Below are 16,397 nucleotides of genomic sequence, written 5' to 3' on the forward strand. Positions count from 1 at the left end.
ACCTTGCCACCTCCCCACAACTCCTTTTGGGGTCAGGACTCCTACAATTACAACACCGTGAAATTTCAAATTTAAATAGCTGAAATCATGAAATGGATGATTTTTTAAATCCTATGACCGTGAAATTGACCTAAATAGCCTGTGAATTTGGGAGGGCCCTAGGCATTGTACATGCAGAATGAATGAAAGAGATGATTTGTTTGTTCAAAACAGTTTTATCTTGCCTGCTTTTCTTTTTTCAACGCATTACAGAAAATGAGGGTGCATATACAGTTTCTTTTGCTCCATCAAAATACAGTGTGCATATGTAAAAGTGAGACTGCGTGCAAATCTTAGTCAGTATTGGAAATGGACTTTGTGCAATTCTTGAAATCAAACAAGCATGAGCTAATGGCTAAACACAGGACTGGCAGCCAGTAAAACTTGTTGTTTTCAGTTGGGCCGCAGACTTGCTTTGTGACCTGGGAAAGTCACTTATGGTTCCTCTGTTTCTGTATAACTGGGATAACACTGCATGCTGCTTCAGAGACTTTTATTTATTAATAGTTGTAGAGTGCTTTGAGATTTTCAGGTGAAAGACACCGTACAGTACAAAGTATTACTGACTATTATTACTAAGTAATTTTTAAAACAAAACATAGGCCAACTCAAACAGTAAGGTATCAGGGCTAGATCCAGCAGCTAGATCCACCTTAATGCCCCAGTCAGTGAAATCAGTGAAGCGTCACAAGGGTTGCGCTCATGTGAATTACATTGCAGGATCTAGTCCTCATTTTGCACCCCTATTCTCAAGTATGTGGACTACTGGTATATGTTAGTCTGGGCAAGTGAGTTCCGAGAAAATAAATGGAGATAAGTGTTGACTCATTTCACACAACAGATTTGATTTGTCTGCCTATACTAAATTAAATATTTTACTAAAATAGAATAGAACTCCTTGTTCTATTTAGAATGATTTATAACTGTTCCCAGATGATCATAAAGTGTTTCTAAATTAAAAGCCATTAATTATAGCTTTATATAGATACAAAAGATATGCAAGAAGTGCTTTGTAATTCCAGCTCTGCACTTCAGGTGAGAGCTTTTAAAATTACTTGGACCATTGGAGCCACCTGCTTGACTAACTGCTGAGGGCCCTGTGTTTCAGTACTCATCAGTGCATTGCGGTGTTAACATTGTTACTGATTTTTCTCATTTCTCCAGGGCAAATACTAATTAATGGATACAATTCACAGCTGATTAGCTGTAGTTTCTTCAGTAATTACATTCGCATACTAACTGTTCAGAAGAGGATTTCTAACCCAGTTCTTATTTCACTCTAAGCTTAATTTGTTTTTTGAATTGTTTAGGTCCTTAAGATAATAACCATTTTATTTTCCTGTGTCATTTGTGGTTACTATTAGATAATAAGTAAGTTTAATCTTTAAAATGTTCACTGATAAAACATAGTTTGTCTTAAATGGATTTCTAATTCACAGACAAAAATCTACAATTAAATAATGTAGAAGTTGTGATACACACTGACAAAAGCACAGGTACTGCATGGTCTGAGGTTAGTTCCTGAAGTTATGTAAAATAGGAGCTGCAATTCTCAATCACAATAGCAAGTTAAAAATGTAGTTGCAACCTTCACTTTGACTTTCCTTGTTTTCTCATTTTGTTCCACATTCTTAATGACACACAGACATAATTTTCAATCTGTGAATTGCTTTTTTTTTTTTCACTTTAAGAGCATAAAGTTGAGGGGGAAAAAAACAGTTATGGCATTCAGATTTGCTGCAACCTATGTTGTACTTAAGTATATGAAGACGAAGAAAGTACATCATTCTAACCCTTTTTAAAGGTATATAGCCAAAACCTGGCCTGTTGTGAGCAGGTCCAATCTCAGGAAAGATATGCTCGTTTTACAGTAGGGTTGAATTTGGCTCTACCCAGTAGATTGTGATAAAATCACTCTCTTGTACATGACTGTATTTAGATATTATTTTAACAAGTGGTTTTTTTTTGTTACTGGAGCCATTATAGTTTTTCATGTAAATCCTTCTTAGTTCTCGGCTCACTGACATGAGAAATCTATCATGTCAGTCTCACTGCTGTGCATGAGTACTAAGTCTGTATGCTAAAAATCCACACAAAATCTTGTCCGGAAAAAAATCCTGTGAATATGCAATGGCTGACTCTAAAAACTAATCCTCTGAATTCTATATCTATATCATCTTTAGATACGTAGTTATGACACAGTATAAGTATGCCATAAACACCAGTTTTACTTAGGCCATGTACTAGATACAGTTTGTGTATCGCTTCGTATTTTGGGGTGGAGATTTTACTCTCTAATTTTGTAAGTTGCAGTTGATCTCTTACCTTCCCTTCTCCCCATAGTTCCTCCCATTCTGTCTTCTACTCTGTTTCTAAACTCTGCTATCTACAAGGGCATGATCCACAGGCCAGTGAAGTCAATGGAAAGACATTCATTTTACTACAGTGGGCTTTGGATCAGACCCCAGTTCCCTTTACCCATCTTCCTTTTCTTCTCTCCTCCCAATGCTGCTGCAGTTGTCCCATATTTGAGTTTGGGGAAAGGTTCTTGTGAAAGGCTTTCAGGGAAATTAGCCCTTTCAAGAAAAGACCCAGTTTTCTCCCCCCAGTCCCATTCTCTGATGCTGCAAGTATGAGGGGCAAGGTCTGAAACCTCTTCATCACCAAGACCTCCAGGCAGTAAGTTGGACAAAGTACTGAGTGAAGGTGGAGGACATACCTTTTCATTATGGATTCATCACGCTCTGGCAGCATTATAGGATTCTATCATTTGGAGCAGACAATTGTGGGGGTGGCTGTGAAAGTGAATATTTCTCCATCCTCAGACACTCATTGTAGAGCCCTGTAGTATCAAAAATGTCTATTTAAAAAAAAATCATTTCAAATAAAATGCACGCAAGACTTTGTAAGACAAGGAAAAGACCCAAGGAAAGATTTATATTTGAGTTATAAAACTTAGAAAATAGGAGGTCAGGATAGAAATACTGATGCAACCTTAACTCTCATGGTGTGAGAAGGCCATTTTGTTGACAGTGTATAAAAAATTAACGTGTTCAGAGATTTCAGCAATTCCTTTTTTTCACTCTTGCCCACAATGCTGTGTTAGGTATTAAATATTAATTTGCAACAACACTAATGAACATAGATAACATACGTAAATGTGGCGTAGGGACTCTTTCCTTTTTTGCTACCCTTTATTATATTTTTTCACTATGCCTCATAGTAAATAGAACCTTAGAAACACAAAGGAGGTTTGAAACTCCATAGCTTAGTGTTTCAGCTGACAACACAAACACACCAATGGTATTTGTTCTTGAAAAGCAAAGCTTATGAAATGCTCGTGTGTGTGTGTGTGTGTGTGTGTGTGTTGAGAATACATATAAAGATAGTTACCAGTCTACCTATTTTCCTACAAACATCTGACTGCTGCCATTTAAGAGAGCAGTGCATGTAAATCACCAGTTAGCCAAATACTGGTAATATCCTCTTTTCCATACTAGTCTCTAAAAAGAATAAATATTTCTCAAATACAGTCAACTGATATTCATGATTCAGAGTTTGAAGGAAGGAAACTTGGGGGAGAAAATCTCCATGAGGATACCCGTTGATTGTTCACATGTGTGGGAGGAAGTGGCCCTCAATGGAATGGGGCACTGACGGACCACAAACCTGGCAGATCCCCCGCACAATTCCCCTATCCCTGCCCTCCATTGGCTCCCTGGCAGTGTGACTCCATTGGAATGAGAACTGAGCAAAAGATTTCAAATTTTTGAATGGGTGGGAGGAGACAAGGGAGAAGTGTTTAAAAAAAAAAAAAAATCTTGCAGACTTCCTTCATCCTCCCTCCCCCTCTTTCCTTTTTAAAATCAGCTCTAATTGAAACCCTGCTACTGGGGATTCCCCAGGCATTGGTTCCCCTCAGGACCTCCTGGGTGATGGGTGGGCCTTTGCAGAAACATAATAGAGCCTGGGGGTGAATTATCTGTCTCTGAGAATGGACCTGTGAAGTGCTTGGTTGATAGAGGTGATTGTGCTGCAGAGTCAGCTGACCCCGCCTTCTGCATGAGAAGGGGCAGATTCCATGCACAGAGTGGACCCTTCCTATGCACAACTGGGGGACACAAATGATCCATACTAATTCAATCAGCAATATAATAATCAGAATCATCCAGCTTGGTTGTGACTATAGCAGCTCCAAAAGAGCTTGTGCAGATTTACATCTTTTCTTTTTTTCAGAAGCAGTCCTTTTCTGGGTAGTTGATGGGATAAAGAATATATTTTGACTGTATAGTCATAAAGGTTTATCATGGCATATATTAAAAGCCAAATATCTATTTTTTCTTTCAGTTTGGAAACAATAACAACTACATGAACATGACGGAGGCAAATAATGCATTTCTTACGGCAAATGAGGTAGATGTTTTTCTTTTTATCTGTGTTCATATTCTGCTGTTTGCTTTGATAATTTAACAGACTTTCAACAGATGAAGAGTGAAGTGCTGAATTTGTATGTGTTTTATGGAGCACAAAATAAAGACTTTAATGAGAAAGAAAATAACCTGACAGCTCTCCATTACTACTCAATTTAGCTGTCCATAAGGCTGTTACTTACATAGCATGTCAATAGAAACAAATCTGCTTTATGTATGAAAAAAATTATAAACAGAAGGAAACAAAAGGCACAGTAGGTGTAGATTTTGAAAGCAAGCCTAGTAGAAGTCATTAGTAGCAAATATGCTAATTTCACTCATAGATACAAACATTTTAATTTGGGTTCTTAACATTCACATAAGTTAGAAAACAAAACAACTTAGTTGGCTGCAATGTTTGTGTTGCGGGAAGGAGAAACAGACTTTCAGCCAAGTTTTACACGTGGGCTTGGGAACAAGCCTTGGGTCTGAACTGATGTAGGCTGACAGGTCATTGAGGTGATACATTTGGCTGCTAGCTTTTAGGAGTGGGGCTAGTAAAGGGCGGTGTGCACCAACCACAGTGTTCCCGTAGTTGTTTTTAGACCACGATCTACCGCCAGCCAGTTGTTTAGACTATCATTGCAGTAGTATTGACATCAGCTCCAGATGGAGCTGCCTTTTGGGCATACCTGGAAAATAACAGCTATTGTTCCAATGAGGGTGGAATGATAAAAAGGGCAAGATGTATTGCCTAAAAAGTATGTGCATGCGTGTGTAATATATGAATGTGGAGAGAGAGGCAGAAACTGGTAGTAAGTAATATTTAATATGTACATAAGGTGTATATCATAAATCTCCCAAGGGTGAGGAAAGGTTAGAAAAATGAGCAGCCTTGACCTTATTCATTGAAAGTGACAATTCTGTCATGACTGTGCTCGTTATAGTAAAACAGAAAGTGGTATGGAATTAAGTGGCAAAGAAGGTGTTACAATAAAGATGAAGGTTCAAATTAAGAGTATTATTTTATGAATCATTTTTACAATGGCCACCATCTCTTTTTATCCAACAAGACTGCTTAGATAAGGGAATATTGTTTGGCACTGGCTCCAGTGTTGTTTGTGATAATGAGCACAAACCCCATCTGTAATGACAACATGATGTTTCATTCTGTAGAATTTCTTTCCTACATTTGAATCAAACATTGATGAAAGCTCTGCTGCCAGCAGCTGTTCAGAGACAATTTAATTCCAGCTGTGATAATTCACCGTGTCAGACATTGGCTGTTATATGTTGATACAACAGTTCTCCAGATTTGCATTTTTATCAAAAGGAACAAATGTTTTGAACATTTCAGTACAGATGGCATTTAACCATGCACACACTTTAAAAAAAAATGTAAGAAATAAATATTTGAAAAGTTAATAACTTAAAAAATACAATTGGTAAGATAACCCCCAGAAATGTTATACTATACTGGTTATAACAGCACCTTTCTGCAATATCAAATCACATACCTCTTTTGACAATCTGAATAGCCCAATGATTTGGATTAAGACTACATCACTAGAATACTTTTTTTTTCTTTTAGATTACATCTCTTTTATCCTCATTCTTGGATTATGTAGAGATATTTTTTAATGTATACTTATTTCAAGCAATTATATTGTGAGAATTAGTTTTATGTTAAGTACTCATCAGTTTACTCATGATTGTCTCTCTACTTGTCGTAAATTTTAAAAATGTTGCATTATTATATGGCAGCATTATATATTTATACAGTTGTAATGGATTTATCCCTTTAGATGAGGAAACAAAGTCCCATTCTCATAATTACTACGACCTCATAAATATGACACTTAAAACAGAGTTTCAGAGCTAGTCTAATAATACTGATTTCACTGCTTGGAGAAAGAATAAGAATATGATTAAGTGACAATATTTGCATTATAGTGTGAGCCTAACTTGGCAATTACTGCATTCGGTGTGTGTTTTGTTATTCAGTTTTTACATTTAAATGAGCGCAGCTTATTCATTAGGATTTTGCATATGGTCACCGCCGTGCTAGAAAACCATTTTATTCCCGTAAATAATGCCCTACAGAGAGAACAGTGTAAGCACTAGAACACTTTCACGTTTAGAATCCACACATTTGCTTTGTTTTCCGTCTCTGTGTCATGATGATTACCATGACCCATTTTTAAAGCACCTTAAATATTTATTGAAATAATATTTCAAGTGTTAATTACAGTGGTAATGAAAACAGCCAAATGCCACATATCAAGAATGAGTGTTTATCCGTATTGTTAATGTGATATGTTAGATTTCATTAAGCAGTAATGGGGTAGCAAATGAGTCACAAATTACAGTTGCATCTGTTACTAGACCACATTAGTGCCAAAATAACTGCAAATGCAGCCATAGGGTTATGTTCATTAGCCAACCACTTCTCATGGCCAATCCATCCTTTGTGTTTGTGAACTCAGAGCTCCACAGTAAGAAAATGTGCGCCTTTTGTAACATGGCAATGAAAGTCAAATGTCTCCCTAATGCAGGACCAGCTTTCAAATCTGGAATTAAGTTGCGATATTCTGCATCAAGCGAGACTGCTAGAGTCTCAGCAGACTCTCTCACTATGCTCCTGCAGACTGTAGCAGTCTGGGACCTCATCATTTCTGGTGAGAGACCAATAATGACAGCTGACAGGTTCTGTATGCAAGCAAAGGTTTTACTTGTGTTTCAGTTTCCATCTTCTCTCAAGCGGTTATTAATTTATATCATCATTAACAGTTTGAAGGATGACAATTTACAGCAGTTAATGAGATCTTTCACTGAACATATCATTTTAAAATTAAACTGGAATTAAGACACTCTTTCAAACAATGTAAATAATACATGAAACAATTTTTGCCCCTCTCAACTAGAATTTTGAACTAATACAAACAAATAAATCCCAGAGCAGTGTTGCGTGTTCAAAACTAGACAAAGTGCCTATTTTAGGATTGCCAGCTGCCCAGTTTGATTGAGATAGTCCTGATTTGGGTACATGTGAAATGGCCTAATTTCAAGTATTAGATTTCTATTATTAAGCAGCAGTGGACCTGAAGTAATATACAGAAATTCATTTAGCTCACAAGAAAGAAATCTGAATAAGCATAGTTTTTTTTCCCCCCTCAAATAAAAGTCAGCAATGTAGAGGCCAGATCCAGACTGTAGTTGAGTAAAGATTATCTTAGACACACACACAAACATACACACACAAACCCTGCAGATAACTAGCAGTAAATGTTCTGCTCCAGGCATCTTAACAGGTGTTTACTTAATAAAAAAATCCACTGTTCAAACATGCTGGCTTGCTTCAAAAAACACTGGAAGCTACTATAATCACCATTGCTATTGTATAAATGTCTGTACTCCAAATAATAACCCTTCTGTAAAGGGGTCCATTATACTTTGTGGGTGGAATAGAAAAGAAATTGAAAACTGAATTATAATATTTCATGTTTGTTAGTTGTAAAAAGGAAACAAAAGATGTGCCGTGTTCAGTACTGGATTAATGGAGTGTATGTGCTACAAAATTGTCAGTATTTTATGAAGCATAAGAATAATGTAAGCCATTGATGCTATTTCAAAAACATATAAATAAAGTGGCAATTTGTTATACGGTCAAATCCAGTGTGGCTGATGTTCAGTCTAACAACAAAGACAGATGTTGCTAATTAAGTACGCATTAAAAAACTGTTAATACCGATACTCCATTAAAACCATATGATAATGAGACTTAAATCTTTAATCAGAATTATCCACAAAGCCCTATGTATATGAAACTTATAAAATTTGTTATTTTCAGAGTTTTCATTTGAGAGCTAAATAATCCAGAATTCCTTTGGTTTGCAAATCCAAAAATGGATATTTAGAATGGTACACTCTAATATGGTTGCTTTTTCTTTTCTTTTAGCAGACATTCCATACTCCAAGCCTTGGAGATGAAGAGTTTGAGATCCCACCAATTACGCCCCCTCCTGAGTCAGACCCCACGCTGGGAATGGCAGATATACTGTTGCCCTTTCAGGGTCTAGGCGACCAGCTGCCTGGACAAGGAAATGAATTTACACCCCAGTTTCCTCCACAGAGCTTGGATCTTCCTTCTATTACAATATCACGAAATCTTGTGGAGCAAGATGGTGTAATCCACAGCAATGGATTGCATATGGTAGGCATGGTCCTTTGTATCTTTCAGTGAATTAATAGCACCTGTCAAAACATAGAAATGCAGATTTTTGTAACATGTAAAAATACCTATTTTCATTGACCTCTCAAAATATCAGTCTGAGGTAGTAGAACAGTAGTCACCCTTAAACACTTGCCAGTATTAAATAGATAATATTACCTGCGTATCTGCAGCACTTTACATATGGTAGGAAATACTACAACTAATGGAATAGCATTATTTGCTTCACTATGGCAACTGGAAAATGTTTAAGGGTAACTATTCAGGAATGTGGGCTTTGTTATTAATAAACCATGTATTGTTGAGCTGCGTATGAATGGATTTCTCTATCTTACAATAAAGGAACCAGCCTGGTAATAGTGTTAACATAAGAATTTGCAATCTGGGACTGGATTTAGAAACCCATGTCCATAGGCCAGACTCGACCACTGAATGCACTCAGGACTGCTGAGGAAGTTCATGAGAACTATATCCGCACTTTTGAGGGCAGAATTTGTCCTATAGAATTGATGGAACTGGCTCTTCCCCTGTAAAAATTCCTCCTGTGTTAGGCCAGTAAGTTCTAAGGGAATTATTTGGCTATGTTTTGGGTGGAAGGTAAGGAACTGCCTTGACAGTACCAGGGGATGGTTTGCTAGCATAATACAGAGAACGTTTCTTCATTTCCTTTCCCTTTTGAACCAACCTATCGACAGTAAAGGAAATATTTGACTATACTATGTATGTATATTCCATGGAGTTATTCTAAGGACCCTGCATTTAATCTTTTTAAATTAATAACTTGAGTTTATTTTCAGTATTTTGATTAGGCTTGGAAATACAGAATACGATTGTCCTTTGAGGATCCGCAAACACAGGGGCGCTCTGCTTGTGCATGCCCCTGGGAGTGGTGATAGGCTGAGGCCAGGCGTCAATTACCCCTGGGCCTCTGGAAAGCCTGGGGTGGGGTGGGGATGGGGTGCAAGGTAGAGATCTGACTGTGGGGAAAAGTTCGGCCAGCGTGATAGGTACACCATTAACCCCAACAATCAGAATCCACTAAAAAATTAGTAAAGCCTTAAGGTATATTAACTTTTCTACAGAGCCTTTTCATGCTGTAAAACTCCCACTTTAGTGGGAAGTCTCTTGAGACAGCAGTGGGTTGAGGAGTCTCTGGCCAGGATGACTCTGACCATATGGCTGGGAAAGTTGTAGGGGGAACTGTCAGAAGACACAGTTCCTCAAACAGACTGCCATGGTGTCTAGTAGATCTGCATGTAGCTTGCAGGGTCCATGTATTTTATTGCCCACACTGTTTGCTCATTCCAATGTATAGAGATTCAAATCTCACTTCTTGATCTGGCGGGGAACTCTATAAAAGGGAACCTTGTAGTTTTTTCTCCTATAGGTCCCATTTTTTGAGTGGTTTTGGGGTTAGGCTATCAGATCCACAATTATTTCCAATCTCAGTGGTAAATTTACTGTACTTAGCAATTTAAACTCCATGGCTACAGTTTGAATTAGTTTCTGCATTTCATAATAAAGAATGGCTATATATACAGCTAGACAGATATGTTATACAACTAATAGTTATTTAGTCAGATTAGCAGTTTTCTAGGAGCTTCTGCTTAGTGTGGTGAAATTAAAATACAGGTTTACTGGTGGTCTAGAAGAAAGCAAGTCATATTGTCAGTTTACAGTTTTATATAAATTGTCTTATTTTTTTTAAATTAAACACTCCAGATAAGGTAAAGCATGGAAAGATTGGATTTCCAGAGATTCAATAATTTAAAAAATTACAAATACATGTGCAGCACATGTTTCTTTGGATTTCTCCATTCTAGCTGAAAGCCCATTACAGCTTGCTGGCTTCATTGCAAACTTGAATGTTCCCATTAAGGTCATGATAAATAGCTAATGCTAAAAATAAATAAATAAAAGCATCTCACTGCTGAGCAGGCAGAAAGTCCAAATAATTCCATGGCCAGGAGTCATAACTTTCAGACTACGATCCCTCTCCTCTGATCTCACCCTGCCTGTGTATGTATTGAGCACAAGGAGTGATTAAACCAGAGAAAAAAAGTTTAATAACGTCTCAGGCTTTGGAGTAGAAGTAGGGAATTATGTGCCCAAGAAGCAGGGAATCCTGAACTGTTGTGATTTGTATGGGTATATAGTTAACACACCGCAACCAATTCAGGCACAAATAATAGAATGTTTTTGACCACATCCTGCATACTTCCCCTTGGTGTTACCAGTTGGATTGTGTGAACGAAGTAACCAGGATTTGTCTTTTAATTTTCCATTTTTCATATTTTGTGATTCCCTACAAATAATGGTGTTGGGTGATCCCCTTCAGATCTGCTTATGGAAGAGACCCTCTGATTGGATCGCTTCTTCTCCACTGGACCCTTCCCCCCCCTCCCCCCCACACTAGGTTAGCTACGCTTCTGCAGAATCACGTCCTTCCTTTTCCAGAGCCCACTCTGGGGGAAGGAGTAGACACTGGGGGCTTGATTGTGTGCCCATTGAATTTGATACCATAGCTCCCATTGATTCATTGGTGCAGGATTGGTTCCTGGTGGGCTAGGAGGAGACCTCGGCAAGCACACACCTCATCCTCCCACTAGCCCCTCTGAGATTTTCTGAGGAGACTGTCAACCCAAACCCCCCTCCCCCCACCTGCAATTCAGGTGGTGCTGAGGAAGCTGTACTCTAATGGAGCTGCCTTACTAGGTAGCTGATGATGAATTGTGGGGTAGGTCCCATGGCCTGACCAGGGAGGAACTTTGCAGGGGGATTTGTGTGATGATTTCCTCCCCAGGACTGTCCCTTGTGGGTTTTACTGTGGGAGAGCCAGCCCATGTTTTTAAGTGATTACATTTTTTCTCCCCTTTCTTCTTAAACCAAACTCTTCCCCTCTCCAGAAACACTGGGTAGCTTAAGGATCTATAAAAAATAAAGAATGGTCATCATGCAGGTTTCCCAAAACTCCTTTATCTCTATCTGCTATTCAGATACATTCCCAATGGTTCATCTTTATTCTGAAAATAGATAATGAAAACAGTATATCATATTTTATATTGAAAATGGGCACTTTATTAAACTGGTAAATATTTATTAATAATATTAGAATTCATCTTTAAATTAGACATTTCATGAATTACCTTGCCTGGGAGCTATAAAAACTTTATTACAGCAATAAAAAAAATGTAAAGGAGGCATTTTGACTATGAAATTTCATTTCGTGGTCAATTGAATTTACTATATCTGACAGAACTAAAGATGGGGCTATAAAATAATTATGATCATATACACTTACAGAACAATGCTCTTATGCAGTGATTTTGGGTAGTCTTACTTTAATGCTTCATTGATAGTGTATGGCTAATTACAAAAGGAGTTTCTAGATACTGAAAAACAAGCAGTAGTTTCCTTTGCTGAATACGAACAGTTAAAATAATTTGAGATGAACCACATCAAGTTCATTGGTCGTTTTCTGAATTATTAGAGAGCTTACTGTAAGTGATAGTTATTTTAGCTTGATATAGACTTACCTTGTTGAAAAGTCCAGTAGAATTTCACCTTGAAGAAATGTCATGAGATTTTAAATCACAAATGTTGAAAAAATAAAATGTGCTTGGACAGAATTATGATTAATACAGTGTGTCTTTGGCTTTGTTCTATGTACTACCTGACATGTTCACCTATAAACTTGAATGCGGAATCGCCAGAGGCATGGTTAAAAATAGGTTATGTCAAGGTTCTCCTATGTCTCCCTTAGGGTACAGAGTTGGCTAGCTACATCATAATACTTTTACAGGCTCCTCAGATACTCCCCATAGGAGGACCAGAAAAATAATAAATAATACTTTACATTATATTCTTGATTTATTATTACTTATATTCTTCAGTTCATGCAAAGTGCAAGCAAGATGTTTATTACCAGAATAAATGTGGTCTAGCAGTTATTAAAAGATTGTATTGATGGATTAACAATTGTTCATGCTATTAAGAACAAGATAGGTTATGATGTATTGGGACTGATTTCCTACCCTGTCACATTGGTTTTGCTTTAGAAAAGAGTGACAATTTGTCACATTGCTGATTAGCTTCATTATTATTGGCAACAACCACAATACATTTATCTTACTTAAATGCATGCTATTACATTTAAAAACAGACAACAGCAACAAAAAAGGGGAGATAAAAGGAGCGCAGTATGATTAACAGTCACATTTTAATAATATGCAAATAAAATCCTAGTATTCAAAAATGTATTAATGAAAAATGGAATGTTGATGCTTTTTTGACTTCAAAGAAACCCTTGATTTACATGATGCAGATACTAAACTTATAAATATCTGACTCAAAATAAGTAGAAATCAGTAGCAATATTCTGGCAAAAACATTTTACACTGAGGCTCTGTTGTCTGTTTAGATGATCATCTGAAAAATTATTTTAATCTACAAAAGATGGCAATTCTATAAAACTACAACTTGTGCTCCTGAGCGTTCCTTTTTTTTACACCTCTCTATAATCTGCCCAGCCTGCTGAGTAGCATTGACATCAGTAGTACATCAATTTCAGAAAGTGGATTATTTTTACTAGACAGCTATTGTGACATATTGGGTCAGTCATAAATGAAAGATATTCATGCAAGCATGCAATACTTGTAATGAAGTCTCACTCTGACCTTCTGTATGATTGATTCTGTAATTTAGTTTTCTCAGGCAGTGCCTGAAATGAAATGAAATCATGTTGAACAAGTTTTGAATACCCACAGTGCACCAGGAGAAGAAAAATCTGCAGCCCCAGAGGCTTGAGAGAGAGCAGCTGAACGATTTATCTCCATGCTATTATAGCCTTTGCCAGCGTTCAACATTTCTTTCTTTCTTTCTTTTTTTTTCTTATTTGGCTTAAGTACTTAATTCTGCAGGTAGCTGTAAATGGGAAAATAAAATGCTGTTCAGATTTAAAATGACAGGACAGGAGTATGTGCAGGGGACTGATAAAATATCTTGAATAGAACTGACCTTTCATGTAGCTGAAAGTTACTGGGGGATTCATCCTCATAATTACCATATAGATTATTTTTATTTCTTTCCTGCAATGAAACATTTCAGAGAGCAGTAGTGCTGATTGAATGAAAATTGAACTTGTTAACATTCTTTTCAGCTTAGCCTGTTGTACATAACAGAAGGTTAGCTTTGATGAATTTCGAAATTCTCTTTCTGATATCCAAGAAACAGACAGTAAAGTAATTTTCTCTTTTCAATCTGATTTTTTTTATCCAGAAAAGTATAGATTTTACAAAAACAAACTGATTAATTTACATATATTGCTCCATATATTTTACTGACTGTTGGAGAAATTGTGTTTTCTGTTTGGTGAGGATTTGATCCTATTTGAGCTTTATGATTGTGACAATACCCTGATTACATTTAGGATCCTGCCCAGATACACTTAATTCATTTTGGAATAAACTCATCTTTAATTATGTTACAAGTTAAATGTGGGACTGAGGTCAAAAATCAAAAAATGATGGTGGCTCTAACTGAGATAATAAGAAGAGACTTTTAAATAAACAATGAACCGATGTCATGGCCTTAAAGAATTTAGTTGCAATTTTTATCCTGTTAGAGGGCAGTAAATACGTCAACGGAAGAAGTAAATGTTATAAACATCTCAAAATAGTGGTGCTTTTTACTTAAAGATCTGAATCTTACTGTATTTAATCCCAAATTGCTAATTTAGTTTTTCAGTGACTAGATTAACTCAAAATTGCCAAAATTAAAGCTTAAAAAAAAACTAGTTTAAATGGCAAAAAAAAGTCTTCATTTCAGGCAATTACTTCACCACACATGACTGCATACCTCTAATTTATATCTTTACTTTTCATTTACAAAGACACTTCCATGTAATCTTTTTTAATATTCAGTTTATAATTTTATATTTTGAGAGAAAGAAGTAGGTTTTCAATTAATACAGAGTTATACCTATGTTGTTTAATGTGTTACAGATAAAACAGTTATTTCATGGGTCATTAATGTGTTTAATGCCTGGAACGTTCTATTAAAACAAGCCCTTGTTATTGTTATGAACATGTTTATTGCCATCCTTAATAGGAAAAAATACAACTAATTCTGGAAGGTGATAATTATTCATTTATAGGAACAGTGGCTATTTCTCACCAGAAGAGATCTTTTACTTTCAGTGATTTGATTTTTTCTCAAGAAACTGTGGGCCACTAAATTTCAGATTAAGATAAACAGTATTAATCTGTTTTATTCTTGAGTTGTACTTTAGGAATAGTAGTTTTTATAGTCACCCCTTTCAAGAAATACAATACCCACAGACATTATCTCAAAATAAATAATTGCTGTTGACTAAGTGTAACTAAAACTAAAGGGTACTCTTAGGGACCAATCCTGCAAGAAGCTGCATGCCTTTGGCTCTCATTGAAGTCAGTGAGAGTTGTGTGTATTCAGCGCCTTTCAAAAGATGCTTAGCACCATGGAGGAGTAGACCCTTAATTCTCAGTTAAGGTGTCATAAACATACAGCTATGGGTAGCATAAAATCCCTCTTTACCATGTAAAGTGTTAATTCCTCTTTTACCTGTAAAGGGTTAAGAAGCTCAGATAACCTGGTTGGCACCTGACCTAAAGGACCAATCAGAGAAGATACTTTCAAATCTGTGGGGGAAGGTTTTTGTTTGTGTCTTTGTTTGGTTCTCTTGGAGTCAGCAAAGGAACCAGGGCAGGGTAAATACATCGCCCTAAGCCATATCTGGACTAAGCATCTAGTATTGCAGAAATAGTAAGTAATAGCAAAGAAATGCGTTAGATTATCTTTTGTTTTAGCTTGTGAATTTTCCCTGTGCTAAGAGGGAGGTTTATCCCTGTTTTTGTAACTTTAAAGTTTTGCCTAGAGGGGAAATCCTCTGTGTTTGGAATCTTTTTGTTACCCTGTAAAGTTATCTTCCATCCTGATTTTACAGAGATTTTTTTAATATCTTTTTATCTTTTTTTTTTAATAAACTTTTTTAAAGAACCTGATTGTTTTTCAGTGTCCTAACGACCCAGGGGGTTGATCTGTGCTCACTTTGTAACCAATTGGTTAGGATATTATTCTCGAGCCTCCCCAGGAAAGGGGGTGTAGGGGCTTGGGGGGATATTTTGGGAGGAAGTAGGGCTCCAAATGGCCCTCCCTGAATGTTTGTTTAAATCACTTGGTGGTGGCAGCGATCAAGGACAAGGTGGAACTTGTGCCTTGGGAAAGTTTTAACCTAAGCTGGTAAAAATAAGCTTAGGGGGTCTTTCATGTGGGTCCCCACATCTGTACCCCAGAGTTCAGAGTTGGGAAGGAACCCTCACATAAGGCTTTGCAATACCAGTGTGCATTGGAATCATGATAATTGGTTTTATACCTGCAGATTTGAGTTCAAAGCTCAGTTGAACAACTTTTGGGATTTCTAGAAGTGGAAATAAACAGTATATATAGCCCACTCAATTTACAGTAACAATCCCAGCTACAGCAGACAACCACTGCAGTTTGACACAATACTAAAGCAAATACAATCCTTCCCTATCTTGGTGATGGACTAAAACATCTAACTGGTCTTTTCAGACTCTAGTTTATTATGCCCTCAATGCCATTTTAATTTTGTATGTTTCAATGTAGACAAAAGTCTCTTTGCTATAAGACGTGTTTCCTCCTTCCTCTCCTCTTGATAC

The 16,397-nt window shown here is 36.8% G+C and overlaps 1 protein-coding gene across 2 annotated transcripts in view; it reads left to right on the forward strand.

Annotated features, from left to right (window-relative positions):
- TOX3 (TOX high mobility group box family member 3) overlaps positions 1-16,397 on the forward strand; it is an 85,646-nt gene that overhangs the window by 53,458 nt on the left and 15,791 nt on the right. The window contains exons 2-3 of one of the 2 annotated variants that reach the window (XM_029911752.1): positions 4,387-4,452; positions 8,407-8,661. In XM_029911752.1, coding sequence (XP_029767612.1) covers positions 4,387-4,452; positions 8,407-8,661 — 321 coding nt within the window. The remainder of the gene's footprint in view (positions 1-4,386; positions 4,453-8,406; positions 8,662-16,397) is intronic. The other variant, XM_024208733.2, reaches the window with a different exon arrangement.

Source organism: Terrapene carolina, unplaced genomic scaffold, assembly GCF_002925995.2.
Source record: "Terrapene carolina triunguis isolate 2854851 unplaced genomic scaffold, T_m_triunguis-2.0 Scaffold130, whole genome shotgun sequence".
Taxonomy (NCBI): Eukaryota; Metazoa; Chordata; order Testudines; family Emydidae; genus Terrapene; species Terrapene triunguis.